This window comes from Zophobas morio, unplaced genomic scaffold, assembly GCF_036711695.1.
Source record: "Zophobas morio isolate AGI-343-1 ecotype UQ-CSIRO unplaced genomic scaffold, CSIRO_AGI_Zmor_V1 ptg000023l, whole genome shotgun sequence".
NCBI classification, from domain to species: domain Eukaryota; kingdom Metazoa; phylum Arthropoda; class Insecta; order Coleoptera; family Tenebrionidae; genus Zophobas; species Zophobas morio.
This window is the reverse complement of record NW_026972128.1, coordinates 6,535,337-6,548,361: the sequence shown is the minus strand read 5'-3', so window position 1 is coordinate 6,548,361 and position 13,025 is coordinate 6,535,337. Positions and strand designations below refer to the sequence as shown.

At 33.8% G+C, this 13,025-nt stretch overlaps 3 protein-coding genes across 3 annotated transcripts in view; 2 read left to right on the top strand and 1 right to left on the bottom strand.

Moving 5' to 3' along the window:
- LOC135134705 (phosphofurin acidic cluster sorting protein 1) overlaps positions 1-2,889 on the bottom strand; it is a 41,785-nt gene extending 38,896 nt beyond the window's left edge. The window contains exons 1-2 of the mRNA XM_064063475.1: positions 2,587-2,889; positions 2,228-2,531 (exon numbers count right to left, since the gene is read on the bottom strand). Of these exons, the coding sequence (XP_063919545.1) occupies positions 2,228-2,531; positions 2,587-2,696 (414 nt within the window). The 5' untranslated portion in view covers positions 2,697-2,889. The remainder of the gene's footprint in view (positions 1-2,227; positions 2,532-2,586) is intronic.
- A 6,329-nt stretch (positions 2,890-9,218) lies between these two features.
- LOC135134319 (protein YIF1B-like) lies at positions 9,219-10,800 on the top strand. Its single transcript, XM_064062960.1, has 5 exons — positions 9,219-9,362; positions 9,437-9,574; positions 9,621-9,805; positions 9,853-9,993; positions 10,042-10,800. The coding sequence occupies exons 1-5, from the start codon at positions 9,329-9,331 to the stop codon at positions 10,624-10,626; spliced, it is 1,083 nt and encodes a 360-aa protein (XP_063919030.1). The 5' UTR covers positions 9,219-9,328; the 3' UTR covers positions 10,627-10,800.
- A 69-nt stretch (positions 10,801-10,869) lies between these two features.
- On the top strand, positions 10,870-11,707 carry LOC135134320 (exosome complex component RRP46). Its single transcript, XM_064062961.1, has 4 exons — positions 10,870-10,983; positions 11,035-11,148; positions 11,216-11,337; positions 11,389-11,707. Exons 1-4 carry the CDS (start codon positions 10,911-10,913, stop codon positions 11,695-11,697), a joined length of 618 nt encoding a protein of 205 aa, XP_063919031.1. The 5' UTR covers positions 10,870-10,910; the 3' UTR covers positions 11,698-11,707.
- The last annotated feature ends 1,318 nt before the right edge of the window (positions 11,708-13,025 follow it).

Sequence of the window (13,025 nt, the reverse complement as noted above, 5' to 3'; positions counted from 1 at the left end):
TACCAAAATACATTTTCTTATTGATATCGACTTCTAGAAGTTATTTTCGGCCTTACTCCCAACAATTTTCCCAGAATCCATTAACATTATCAAATTAATTTTCGAAAATCTTATCCTTATAGGAACATTCCAAATACCATATGCGTCAAAATGTCGAAGTATATTCTCCAGCATTGTTTCCCCTGAAGGACGAAGCATAACATTCACCAACGTTATTAATAAGAATGTCATACGGCTGACAAGACGGTAAATTCGCAATCCTATTTAAAATAATATTTACTTAAATAATTCAGGTAAAACATTAAAAAAAAGAGTAAAACATAACACAGTAAAACTTAAATTATCGAAAACCGAAATAATTTTGCCTAAGAATTAAAGGAAAATGTATTCATTTGTTTCCTGAAGCCTTTATAAGTCAGTATTTAAACCTTCACCAGTACATAAAAGTGCATACAAAAACAATGAAAATAAACAGGATATGCAAACAAACACAATATAGAAAAAATTTTGACCTCAAGTTGCTTGAACGGGGGAGAGCTGATGACTTCTAGTTATGAAATATTTAAGAAGTGCATCACGTGCCTTTAAAAATCAATATCTCACATATTTATGTAAATTTCGGAACGCGGTTTTCACCACTGTTTGCAGCTTACGAAACTCTAGGAATCACGCAGGAAAACATTGTAGACTTTTTTGGCAGAGGTGAGATGCAGTAAGTCGACAATGTTTCCTGCGTTTTGTAAGCTGAAAACAATGGTGAAAACCGCGTTCCGAAATTTCTATAAACACTTCCAGTTTAAAACAAAAAATCTCGTCTCCTCGATGAAGTTAAAGAAAAGGAGTTAAGTACGCAACTTAATTCCGGAAATAAAAAAAAACAATGTTATCAACCAAATTAAACGCCATGTCCCGGTATCTGCATTAAAAAAATACTAAAATTTAAACAAAACGCGTCATTGCGTTTTTATTATTTTACTAATTGGAATATTTTCCCATTTGACATTTGCGAACAATTCTTTTATTAACATCATAAAAGCACATTTTTAGGCAAAAACTGAACAAATGACTTCATTCGCCGTTTCCACTGGCGGACGAACACCGTTTAATTATACATAAACAAATCGATTGTTCGCAAATCCGTTATTCATTGCATCAAAACATTCGCCGCGGGTGCAGATTGCATAATATTTGCGCGCATTTATTAATCTTCAAAATGTATGATTTATTAGCCAATATTTCAATCAATACGAGCCCAATCTCCTTAGACAATTTTTCCAGTTTTGTTTGCGGATTTATGAGATAATTCCGGAGATTAACCGTGTGTTCATTTTATGATTGGTAATTTAAAAGTTTTAAATACGAGCTTTGCAACGACCACGCTTTCAGCACTTGGCATTACTAAAAAATCCTATATGATTCGAGCAAATGAGCGTTCAATTAACGCTTCATTAAAAAATCATTACGGAATGAACGAGATGCTTCATTTACAAAGTCGATAAAGAGCATGAGGCGTAGTTGGAAATAGTTCGTATTACAATAGGCGCGACTTTTAACTGTTTTTAACGACTCTTGTACATATTCTTGTAAACACGGCGAGAAAACGTTAAAGAAACAATGGGTAATTATATTTAATGAAACGAAATTTCGAATTTTTATTAATCCGAATGCACACACCGCTGAAGTTTGAGTAATTAATTCACGAAAATAAAACATGTTAGGTTCGTTATGACGCCCCGATTATTGATTGTTTTATGCAAATTTTAGTTTTATCTTTATGACACTCATAATGCGTCCATTTTTGTTGTTTTAGCGCAACAGCATTATGTTTTTGATACATTTAAATCAGGGTCACGCTTTCTATAAAACTGTTTATTGCAGTTAACATTTTTTTAATATGATTTTACTGCTATAGCATAGTTCCCAACACATGTTTCTCATAAAAAGCACCACTGAAGTAGATGAGTCAGTGAGAGGTCATGAGAGCAATTGTTTGAACTTTAATGAATTCATTTTTTTTATGTTTGAAGTTATTAACATATGATACAAGGTTACAGGTAGATATATTAGGATGATCTTTTATTTAAGTTTAAATGGATAATATATGTAAATTCGTCACATTAACATAAGTACTTTGTTATGTATATTTAGTTCCGGTGACGCATTTCAGTTTTCAATGTTAACAGGATTTTCGTTCATTTTTCACAAATATATATTTTTTTGTACTTGCCTGATCCATCCGAATGATCCCTTCCGCGAGCGTCTTGAACCCTAACATTGTGCGATTCTTGTACCGTTTCCGTCTTTGTAGCAAAATGTGGAGCTTATTTCCTTCTCTCTTCAAAAAATGCGGATACTGAAGACAAAAAGTTAATTCCAACGGCGTGTCTAACAATCCGCTTTGTGGCAGAATCAGCTCATTGGAGCGTAATGTGCGTTTACTCGATTGCATTTTGACGGCAATTGAAATCGAGGCTAAATCTGAGCCCAAAGGTCTTAAGACAACCAGTCTGGTCAGGGTTAGTGAACAAAGCCTAAAAATAAATTCTTGACACAAACGTTAAATAACTACACTCGTGTGTTACTGACCTGGGTATACAATTCGAGGGGGTTCTGTCAACCCAAGTGGCATACAGCCTCATTTTGTTGGGAGCGGAGGCACCCGCCCCGCTCATGGTTTTGTTCAGTTTTTCACTCATTTTTTTCGGGGGCGTAGTCGCTAAATCAGAGGCCCCAAACCGAGAAATATCACACCCGAGACACTCTCGGACCGACCGACATTACCCACGAGCATCACTGAACTCTACTTTTTGCACGGTTTATGTCAACTGCATCATGAACTGTCAAACGAGTACAAAGACCGCAAAAGTGACAGTTGCGATGCAACGAATGACTCAAACAACGGAGATACACAGATTATTAGACGAGGACGGGAAGTTGAGACGACAAATTTACTCTGGCGGGCGATAGATCAACTGTGGAACGTCAGCGGCATGGTAAAACAGGAAATCGCACCGTCGTGTTAGAGACAGACTGCAACTTTTTGACAGACATGCGTGCTACAATTGCGCAGTGCGCCTTATTGACGCAATTTAAACGAATTGCGTCTTATTTTTTTTATTAAAATATCGTAAACGCGTAAACTTAACGATATCCGATATTTAAAATGTATTTAAAATATGCTAACTCAAGCAATCAAATGTTCAAAAAGTTTCTGCACATATTTATCATTTATTACAAAATGGTTATAGGCGCAGTTGGCTATGAAAATTCTAAATAAAGTTGGCAGTCCTACATCAAGTATAGTAATTTCGGAATTATGAAATTTGTTGTTGGTAATTCAATTATCTTGTCAAAAACTCATGTTATCACTATGCTGTAATCTTCCTCGTCCTGAATTAGCTTATTTTACAAATTTTTATAATAAAATGCAGCGTAAAACTGATAAAATTGATATCTATCTAGTACTTTTTTGTAACTGCATCTAAAAACGGGTGTGCACTATCATGGCCTACTGCCTCGAAAATAATTTTGAAATGTTATTTATAATTATGATCCCTAGACCTTGGGTCTCGACTTAAACGTTGCCGTTTTCTAAATTAGTTTTTCATATTCTTGATCACAAAAGACGTAAACTAAAACTCATACTTTCTCTACAAATAGCCACAAGAAAAAGACAGGTAGTAATAAATGGGATAGAAAAACGATGACAACGATAAGTCAGTGTTCCTTATATAGTTTTTGCTAAAATTAAAAAACCACCACTTGTTGATCTCACTTGCTAACAAAAAAAAATCATCCCGAAACTTTCTCTGCGTCCACCTGCATGTCGTAAAACCTATCTTTTGTTCATCCTTCTCAGTAATACTTATCCCTTTCCCAGATTTCGAATACCTTCCAAGAACTCTTAAGTTTCCACCGCTTTCTACCGACCTTTTTTTTTCATTTCAATTTAAAAAACTCTTAAGACTCTCCTACATCTGCCGTACCGACAACATCAAAATAAATACGCCAAAACGCAAGTACTGTTTCAATCACCTGATCACCCCACAAAATTAACTCAATTATATGAACGTTTGGAGAGCTAAAGTAAAATATTTTGTCGGTGCGGATTATTAGCACCGAAAATCTTTACTTGAATGGGCGACTGTACTAATTCCTTATCTGAATAAATTACCTGAGGACGGTCGTCCGTCCTCTGGTTGTTGCAGGTCGAGTATGTTTATTTTCTATTTTGCAGGTAAATTTTACGATTATCTAAATAATCTTCACGTTTTTTTTTTTGTATTAAGAAAGGCATCATGTTGATCAATATAAACCAGAAGAATAACAGACAATAAAACTACCATTTTAGAGCTGACAGATTTAGTAAGTATATTAAATATTTTCAAAACGAGCAAATAATCTATACATAAATAGTATGCAATAGGAGTATAATTTATAGTAATAAAAAAATAAAGAAAGTATGTAAGAATGAAGGGGAGGCATACGTTCAAAATTGGACAGACAGGCTTATAGATAGATAGATACATAGATTATAAAAAATTTGCTCGAAGCTGATTTCGACCAAACTTTCCAAAAAACAGAGAATGATAATTTAAAAAGATGTCAAATTTATAAAATTAATAATGACGAATTAATACAACAAAAAAATAACAATCAGTTTTATTAAACTTAAAATGAAAGTTGTTTTTTAACTTTTAGTGATTTTTTTTCTCTGTGTGCTTTTAAAATATAATCAGGATTTCGAATAGATAATACCCTACGTCTCCTAGGATCAACAAGTTCCGGAAGAACGCATCCGTAATAAACTTTTTGGAGTTTTAGAACCATTTTTTTACAAAATTCTTCGTCATATCGAACGTATGTAATTTTAACCCCTTTGAGTGTCCAAATGGCAAAAATACAAGATTTCCTTTTCGTTATGTGCAACTGGCCTTGCATTTGGTAATCATATACATGTTCCTTATTTACTCTTTTTGTCCATTTTATGATAAAACGAGGCATTCTGCTTGAAAAAACAAAACATTATAGTAAAATTTTTTGCATTTAATTTTGATAGGTATGTATATTTAAATTTTTAAATTCGATTTTCTAAATACATATTTTCAACATGTACAGTTGCCGCCTTCCAAAAGTACACGATAATTTTCTCTTTTGTAAATGTATATGTATATGTGCAAATCATGGGCGTTCGAATAACAAAGTTTGTCAAATTTGACATTTTGTTTATTCAAAAATGCTACGTCACTGGTAATAGCCAGACAAATTTCATTCGAGATACACCCACATAAAACTTTATGACAGATAATTAGTGAAACCCCTGCACAATGGCAACAGCAATTTATTGCTTTTAACACCCTATGCGACCAGATATCGGCACGTTCCCGCAGAATTTTTCAGGGCCGTACTCTGTTAAAAAAATAAGGTGAAATAATAGACAAATTGTATTAGTTAAATAATACTTATAAGATTATAAGTCACTCTAACGACTGACAAGTAAGACGTGAAATCAGTTATTTGAATTAAGACCAATTGAAATCTACCCAAAGTACTTTGGGAATTTGAGTAAACAATTTCATTGCCGAAAGCAGGTAAAACTTTCAACTCAACCCGAATATGGCTCTGTATAAAATGACCTGTCAAGCCCTTTTCATAATTTATGGTTGCGGTTTCAGGAGCACCGCTTTTTGAGTGCCATAAAAATTTATGTGAGTGTATCTCGAATACGGTTACAGTACATTAATTTAAAAATTCAAAAAATTCCATGACAACGAAAAATCGTGCACTTTTGGGGGGTTGCAACTGTACATCGCTACATAAAAATTGTATGTTGATTGTCTTTTGTTTTAAATTATATTCTCATTGACATGTTTTTAAATAGCAACTTATTTATTTTTTTTGTTTGAAGAGTGAAAATTTTTGAAAGTTTTTCTACAGCTATAGGTACATATATGAACATAAACATTTGATTATGCTAGATTTTTTACCAAATAATGTATTTTAAAATACAATACGGCTTTAAATAGAGGCCACCTTCGGAAACGATTATTATTCAGTCGAGTCGAGTCCAGCAAATGTTGAGAGAAGCCAGCCTAGTTGCGCCGGGATTATTTTGTACATAATTGCTGTGTAATTAGACGTGTACTTTCAAGTTATTAAGAAATAAATTGTTGAGTTTTACGCACGCCGGTTTTTAAATACCCGTTCATCGTGCAGTTGGCTCCAGAAGAAACGGGAATCAAATTCCTGTACAGTGTAAAATGTATTTGTCTCTTACTTGTCAATTTGACAAATCTGATATATTTGTCAAAATTTTGACACTAAATTTTTGCAATGTCATAATTGTTCTAATCTATTTCAAAATAGTCCTGTTTAAACTAGAAAAATTCACACAGTAATCTGTCATAATAATTTTGACAGTTCCCGTTTTTACTGGAGCCAACTGTAACACTATCTTTGTCAAACTTCAAATTTAATGCTACGGTGTTGTCAGAGTTATATTTTCAAGCTAGAATGCAGTGTTGGTGGTTTTTTAATTATGGCAAATGCTATATTGCATCTATTAATCCAAAATAGTTGTCGTCGCAGATGGCTGTGAAAATTCTAAATAAAATTTGCAGTACAGTATAATAATTTTGAAATTATGAAATTCTTTGTTGACATCTCAATTGTCAAAAACACGTGTGTACATAAACCCATGGTGTAATCTTCGTTGTTTTGAATTTGCTTATTTTACAAATTTTTATAATGAAAGCAATGCTACTTTTAAATGAAAGCGTACCTGAGGCAGTCTTTAAAATTATAACTTCAAACTGTTAAAATTGATATCTTAGTTCCTTTTTTAGTTACTTTTTGTATTTTCACTTTCCAGTTTCATGTTTTCTCAACGTTTTATAACCCCTGGCCTAGAATACGAAAAAAATTTCTTCCGTTTCGGTTTGTCAGTCTGTCGTGTCGATTTTTATTAAACAGATAATCTCCGAACTACTGGACCGATTGTTGCCAAATTTTGTAGGTATATTATAAGAATGGTAAACTGCTAACCAAATTTGGCTAATCATCCCCGCCAATAATTCGATGACGTCATTTCAAAGACTATTTTAAAATTATCAAATTTTGTAAAAATTCAAAAAATTGCAATTTTTCAATGGACGATTCTGGAAAAATGGTTGGAGTTATCGAAGAATTGAGCCCGAAAGTGACTTCTACGGCTCGAAATCAACAAGAAAATTTAGTTAAGTTTCGAAAATGGTCGAAAATGGCTCGAAATTTGAAGCTGTTGGAAAATTTCACTTTAGAAAAAATTGTCCAAAGATCCTCAAAAAATTCTGGAATATAGATCTCGACATGCTGATTCCAAAAACGTAGCATGGAGCAATATTTTCGAAATATTCGACTTTAAAATCAAATTTTTTAGATATTTCAAAAATTGCAATTTTTCAATGGGTGATTCTGGAAAAACGGTCCGAGTTATCACAGAATCGAGCCCGGAAATAAGTAACTTGTGCGACTCGAAATCTATAATAAAATGTATTTAGTTAAGTTTCAAAAATGGTCGAAAATGGGTCGAAATTTGAAGAAGTTGGAAACAGTTCACTATTGAAAAAGTTGTCCAAAGGTTCTCAAAAAATTCTGAAAAACAGATCTCGACGTGCTGATTCCAAAAATATAGCATATTTATGGTCACGGAACAATATTTTCGAAACATTCGGTTTTTAAATGGTATACAACAATATACTCCGACACTTGTGGTGTACGAATCCGCTTTGAGTTTCTAAAAGTGTCTCTCTTTAAATACATAAACATAAACACTCGCAGTTAAGCATGTTATTATTGCTGAGAGGCCATTTTCCCGTTGGTTATCTTCTTTAAATATATTTTACAATGTCCGTACTTGTGCGGCGTCCCCTTGTAATTTATTGGACTTCAGAAGCGGGGGAAGTTCTGTGGAAATAAACTTCGACTAATTTTTGTAACTAAATCTAAAGGTGGCTTTGCACAATCATGTCCTCGATGCGTCGACAACCATTTTGAAATAAATATTATATGCAGAACTTTTTTGAAAATTTGTTTAAAATTTCTCGTTAAGTAAGCTGAAATTAACATAAACGTCAAATAATGTCAACGTGACTGGCGAAATGTGTCGACAATTTTTTTGTGTTTTCTGTGTTTTGAAAATTAACATTATACTCTTACTTGTATTAACAAAGAGAAAAATGGGTTCGTCATGAAATAGTTTCGTGAATTTTTTTTGTCACCCACCATTTGTTATCAATTGTGCAATCTTTAATTATTATGCCTTAAATTAATGTAATGTGAAATTTCAGATTACGAAAACAAAGAGTTATAAAATTAAAAAGCGGAACAATGATGATATAACTTCTAAGTAGTAAAAGCGAACGGTTTGATTAGTGAAAATAAAGTTTGTATTTTTTTCTGTAAAATTCTTTACGTTGTCGTATATCTATAGGGTTCATACGTCACACCTTATTTTCTCATCTGGTAGTTCCCTCATCGTCTATAAATTTTAAATTTGTAACACATACATAAAATCTATTAAATTTCCATAACATCAGAAAGCTCACAAAGCACCCACTTCAGAAAATCTGTCATTTGTGAGTTAAAAAACAGCCTTTTTTTCAACTGAACGACTCCAAAACAGCACAAAAATCTGCATTTCGGTTTGAAACTTTCTAGTTACCTGTCAGACTTTGATTGATTCTACTGTCCACATTTCATCTAAATCGCTGTCAATACAATCTTATAGATATTTGGCAGACGTGTAGTCGTACCACCCATATAACTGGCCTCTCAGCCAACTCTAATTATTGATTTTATTTTTAATTGCACGATCTATAACTTGCAGCAAATGTCTCACAGGCAATTGTAATCTTTTTAATTCATGCAAAAAGAGTCTGTTTTATATTCATTTCTTGAAATCTGAAATGACACACTGTATTCAAAATTACGTCAGTGCGTCGCCCACGCCCTCAAAATAGTTACAGTCTATCCGTAGATTCGCAGCGAATTAACTGCAGAGATCTGTAATAACTGTATATACTTAGATAAGGAAAAACCAATAAAAAAGAAACATTTTGTATTAATTATTTCATATGACCCATAAATTATAAAGTAATATTTTCATACATTATTAAATGTGACGTAAATGTTTAGCAGGCTGTGACGGCGGTGGCTCAAAGAACAGCTCAACAACCAATAAAAATCTCATAAAATGACAGATGTCGAAGTGACGTGTCTGTCCCTATTTATTTATTAAAAACCAACAAATTTACGAATTCTAATGTTTCAAATCAACTAAATTGCCATAATGAATTATAACGCAAACACCGGGAGCCGACCAAGTAAGCGATTTGGCGTCAATTTAAAAAATTGGTGCCTTACATAACCTCACTTTGTCATTTTGCTGATTTTTTAGCACTCGGGCGGAAAGTAAAACGAGTTAGCGATGTAAATTCTATGGGATACACACCGTATGATCCAGCGCAGGGAGTACAAAGTAACATATATCCGAATTTGGGTTCCGAAAGTCCAGCCCCAAGTGCATATCAACAAAGTAGTGTGACGCAAATACTTGACTTTGTTCTCAAGCTTTCTTTCAGATTTTGCTAACCAACAGTTTACAACACCTAATCAAAATTATGGCGTGCCGCAAGGTAATCCTCCGGTATATGGATTTAATCAGCCTGGACCTTATTCCAATGTACCACCTACACCAAATGCACAGTTTGGTACTGTATTTGGACAGCCAATTGTTCAAGATATGGCTTTGCAATATGGGCAACAGGTTTGAATAAATGGTAGAGGGTTCATTTTTTCATCATTGTTTTGCAGCTTGCAAACACAGGAAAATCAATGCTAAAACAAGAAGTTGAAAAATTTGTTCCAGTTAATAGCCTAAAATATTATTTTGCTGTTGATACAAAATACGTATTGTCTAAATTAATGCTCTTGTTCTTCCCATTTACGCACAAGGTAGACATTCAATACACATTTTTCTTGTAGTGCTAATGTGTATTTTAGGATTGGTCTGTCAAATATGAGCAAGATGGCCCTGTGCAGCCTCGATTTGAGATCAACGCTCCTGATTTATATATTCCAACAATGGCTTATGCAACTTATGTTCTAGTAGCAGGGATGGTTTTGGGGATGCAGCAGAAATTCACCCCTGAACAAATTGGAATTATTGCTTCATCTGCTTTAGCTTGGTTTGTGGTGGAATTAGCTTTATACAGCTGCACTCTTTATATAGCTAACATCAAGACCACACTACGAACTTTTGATTTGTTAGCTTTCAGTGGTTATAAATTTGTCGGAATTATTGTTAGTATTTTAGTAAGTCTTGTAGGAGCACGAACAGCCTACTACAGCTGTTTGATATATGTGAATTTAGCGCTAGCATTTTTCTTGGTTAGAACCCTGAAAGCTCAAGTTTTAGTTGAGGTCAATACTCAACCAAGTTACTATGGGGATGCTGTTCCAACTTCAGGAAATAAAAGGAGATTGTATTTCTTGTTGTTTGTAGCAGCGGTCCAACCTGTGCTTTCATGGTGGTTATCGTTTCACTTAATTGGCAATGCAAGCCCCGAAAAAACGGTTTCAGAATGATTTTATTAACATGCATGCTGGACTAATACATGTGAGCACCAGTCTGGATTTATTTAACGAAATACAATATTTTTTATGGTGTTGAGTGTTTTGAGGACCTCCAATCCATGTTAATCTGTTGTTGTGGGAACTGATGTGTGACATTTTGCATTTAAAATAAATATTTTATTTAAACGTTTGTGATTTGTACGATTCCTGGTTTCGTAAACCGCGCCCCAAAACTAGAGATTTTATTTGTTGAAGCGTTCAAGTTGGTGACATTGTTTAACCTCACTTTTTCAAAAATGGACGAAGTAAAATTGCGGTGTGAATTAGGTGTTTTAACTCGTCCAGATGGTTCAGTCTTGTTTTCAGAAGGTAAGACATTGGTTTCGAAACAGGTATAAAAATACAGCGTTTACCTTTCAGGTGAGACGACAGTTGTCGCAGGAATCTATGGACCAGTCGAAAGCAAAATTAATAAAACTTTGGTTGAAAAAGCTTGTGTAGAAGCATATTTTAGACCAAAATCGGGATTACCTGGTTGGTATAGATTAATAAAAGCTATTTGCCTTTAAAACTACTTACCTTTTTATTTGATATTTTTTAGGAGTGAAAGATAGGTTAAATGAATCGATGATTAGAAATGTGTGTGAGGCAGTCATTGCTGTAGCCCTTTTCCCTCGAACTGCTGTAGTTGTTGTTGTACAAGAAATGCAAAATAATGGACAGGTTTGCACATGGTGGTTGATTTAATGAGAATATTAATCTTGTTTTTTTTAGTTAATTTCATGTGCTTTAAATGCCACCTGTCTAGCATTATTAAATTCAGGAATTGACATGAAATGTATGTATGCGGCTGTAACGTGTTTTCTAGACAGGTCTGATTCCATTGTTCTTATTCCACCTGCTGATGAAAGAGAAATAAAAGGTTCCTTCATGTTTGTTTTTGACAGTGTAGAAAAGACCATTTTAGCATCCCACACCGAAGGTTCATTTAGTATTGATCAATACAAAGACGCTCTTAGTTTATGTAGAGAAGAAAGCACCAATATATTTAACTTTTTTAAAAAAGCATTGACAATAAAGTGATTTTTAAGTATGTGTTTAACTCATTTAATTTGCATTTTTAGATACTATAATCTATTATAATTAATTGTGTGAATGTTATGCACACTATTAGATGATGTTAATGTCCCCTTGTTTTTATTGGGATTCTTAGGCTTGTGAATCTACCTGCACTTAATTAACAGGTAGGTTGTTTTTAAAATCATTGAATTTTAATGAAACAGATGTATAACAAGATCAAAAGATAAAAGCCTGCAAGATTCACACAAATCAAAGAAACCCAACTTAACGTTTTTTACGCTACATTAAAGTCACACTCTCACATCGTGGAGAAAAAAGTTTCGCATTAACGTCGTGTGTTATTATCATAAACTCTAAATTATAGAGGTAAAAAAATAAAAATTGCATATCACAAGTATGCAATAAGCTGTTGGGAAGGTAGAAATTATAGCTGGGTGAGGGTGGGTCTGTTCGGTGCTTGCTATGCTATCCATTTTAGTTGCGAATATAATTATTTCCGATCACGAAACATCCTCGACGCGTTATGCTATTCGCTCCGATGTTGGGCCAATCGTCATTAGTCGACCCACAACCCGTTAAATGGTGGGCAGGTAGGTCCTAAGATCGGGCATCGTGAAATAACTAACTACAACGTTCTGGTGATTTGGATGCGCATTAAATCATTCCCAAGGAGACTATTATTAAGGGAGCCGTACCGTGCGATAAACATAAATGTGGGAATTTTTACAGTGTAGGTATGAATATGGACGTTTTTTATTTAACTCGTGTTAATGTTAGTACTTTAAAATAAAAATTAATAGATTTTATATGCATTTTCGGAGTATCGTGTAGATGGTAGAAATCAGTAAAAAGCTAACCAAAATTTGTATAATCATCCCCACCAACAATTTAATGACGTCCGCTGATTATATTGCGTAGTTAAGGTTATCTAAATTTTAAGGAATAATATAACACCTGTACCCGTGGTTTATGGATCCTGAATAATTTTTTTTTTATGAAATTTAATAAAACTGATTATTAAAATATGTATGTAGAAAGGATATTATCAGGGGCAGATGGCGCCAGCTGGATTCTTATATACTTTTAAATGAAGTAAAATGTCGGCTTTTGAAGCACCGGTCTAAATTTTTCTCGCGCTGGTTCACCACGTCTCATTCGCCCTTTTGATCACTGGATTCCAAGATTCTTTCAAATTATTTCAAAACCAAGACACGCAGAGGCTGGAAATTCTTTCGAACTACTTCAAAAACAAAACAAGGGGTTCCCGAAATTCTTTCAAACTACTTCAAAAATAAAACAAAATGTGTAAGCACTTGAGATCCAGTCAAATT

Excerpts from the sequence above, each read along its gene's own strand:
- LOC135134319 (XM_064062960.1), top strand. The coding sequence starts at position 9,329 with ATGAATTATAACGCAAACACCGGGAGCCGACCAA. Across the intron at positions 9,363-9,436 it reads AAACACCGGGAGCCGACCAA|CACTCGGGCGGAAAGTAAAA; the intron begins GTAAGCGATTTG and ends CTGATTTTTTAG. Across the intron at positions 9,575-9,620 it reads CCCAAGTGCATATCAACAAA|ATTTTGCTAACCAACAGTTT; the intron begins GTAGTGTGACGC and ends GCTTTCTTTCAG.
- LOC135134320 (XM_064062961.1), top strand. The coding sequence starts at position 10,911 with ATGGACGAAGTAAAATTGCGGTGTGAATTAGGTGTTTTAACTCGTCCA. Across the intron at positions 11,149-11,215 it reads ACCAAAATCGGGATTACCTG|GAGTGAAAGATAGGTTAAAT; the intron begins GTTGGTATAGAT and ends GATATTTTTTAG. Across the intron at positions 11,338-11,388 it reads AAATGCAAAATAATGGACAG|TTAATTTCATGTGCTTTAAA; the intron begins GTTTGCACATGG and ends TGTTTTTTTTAG.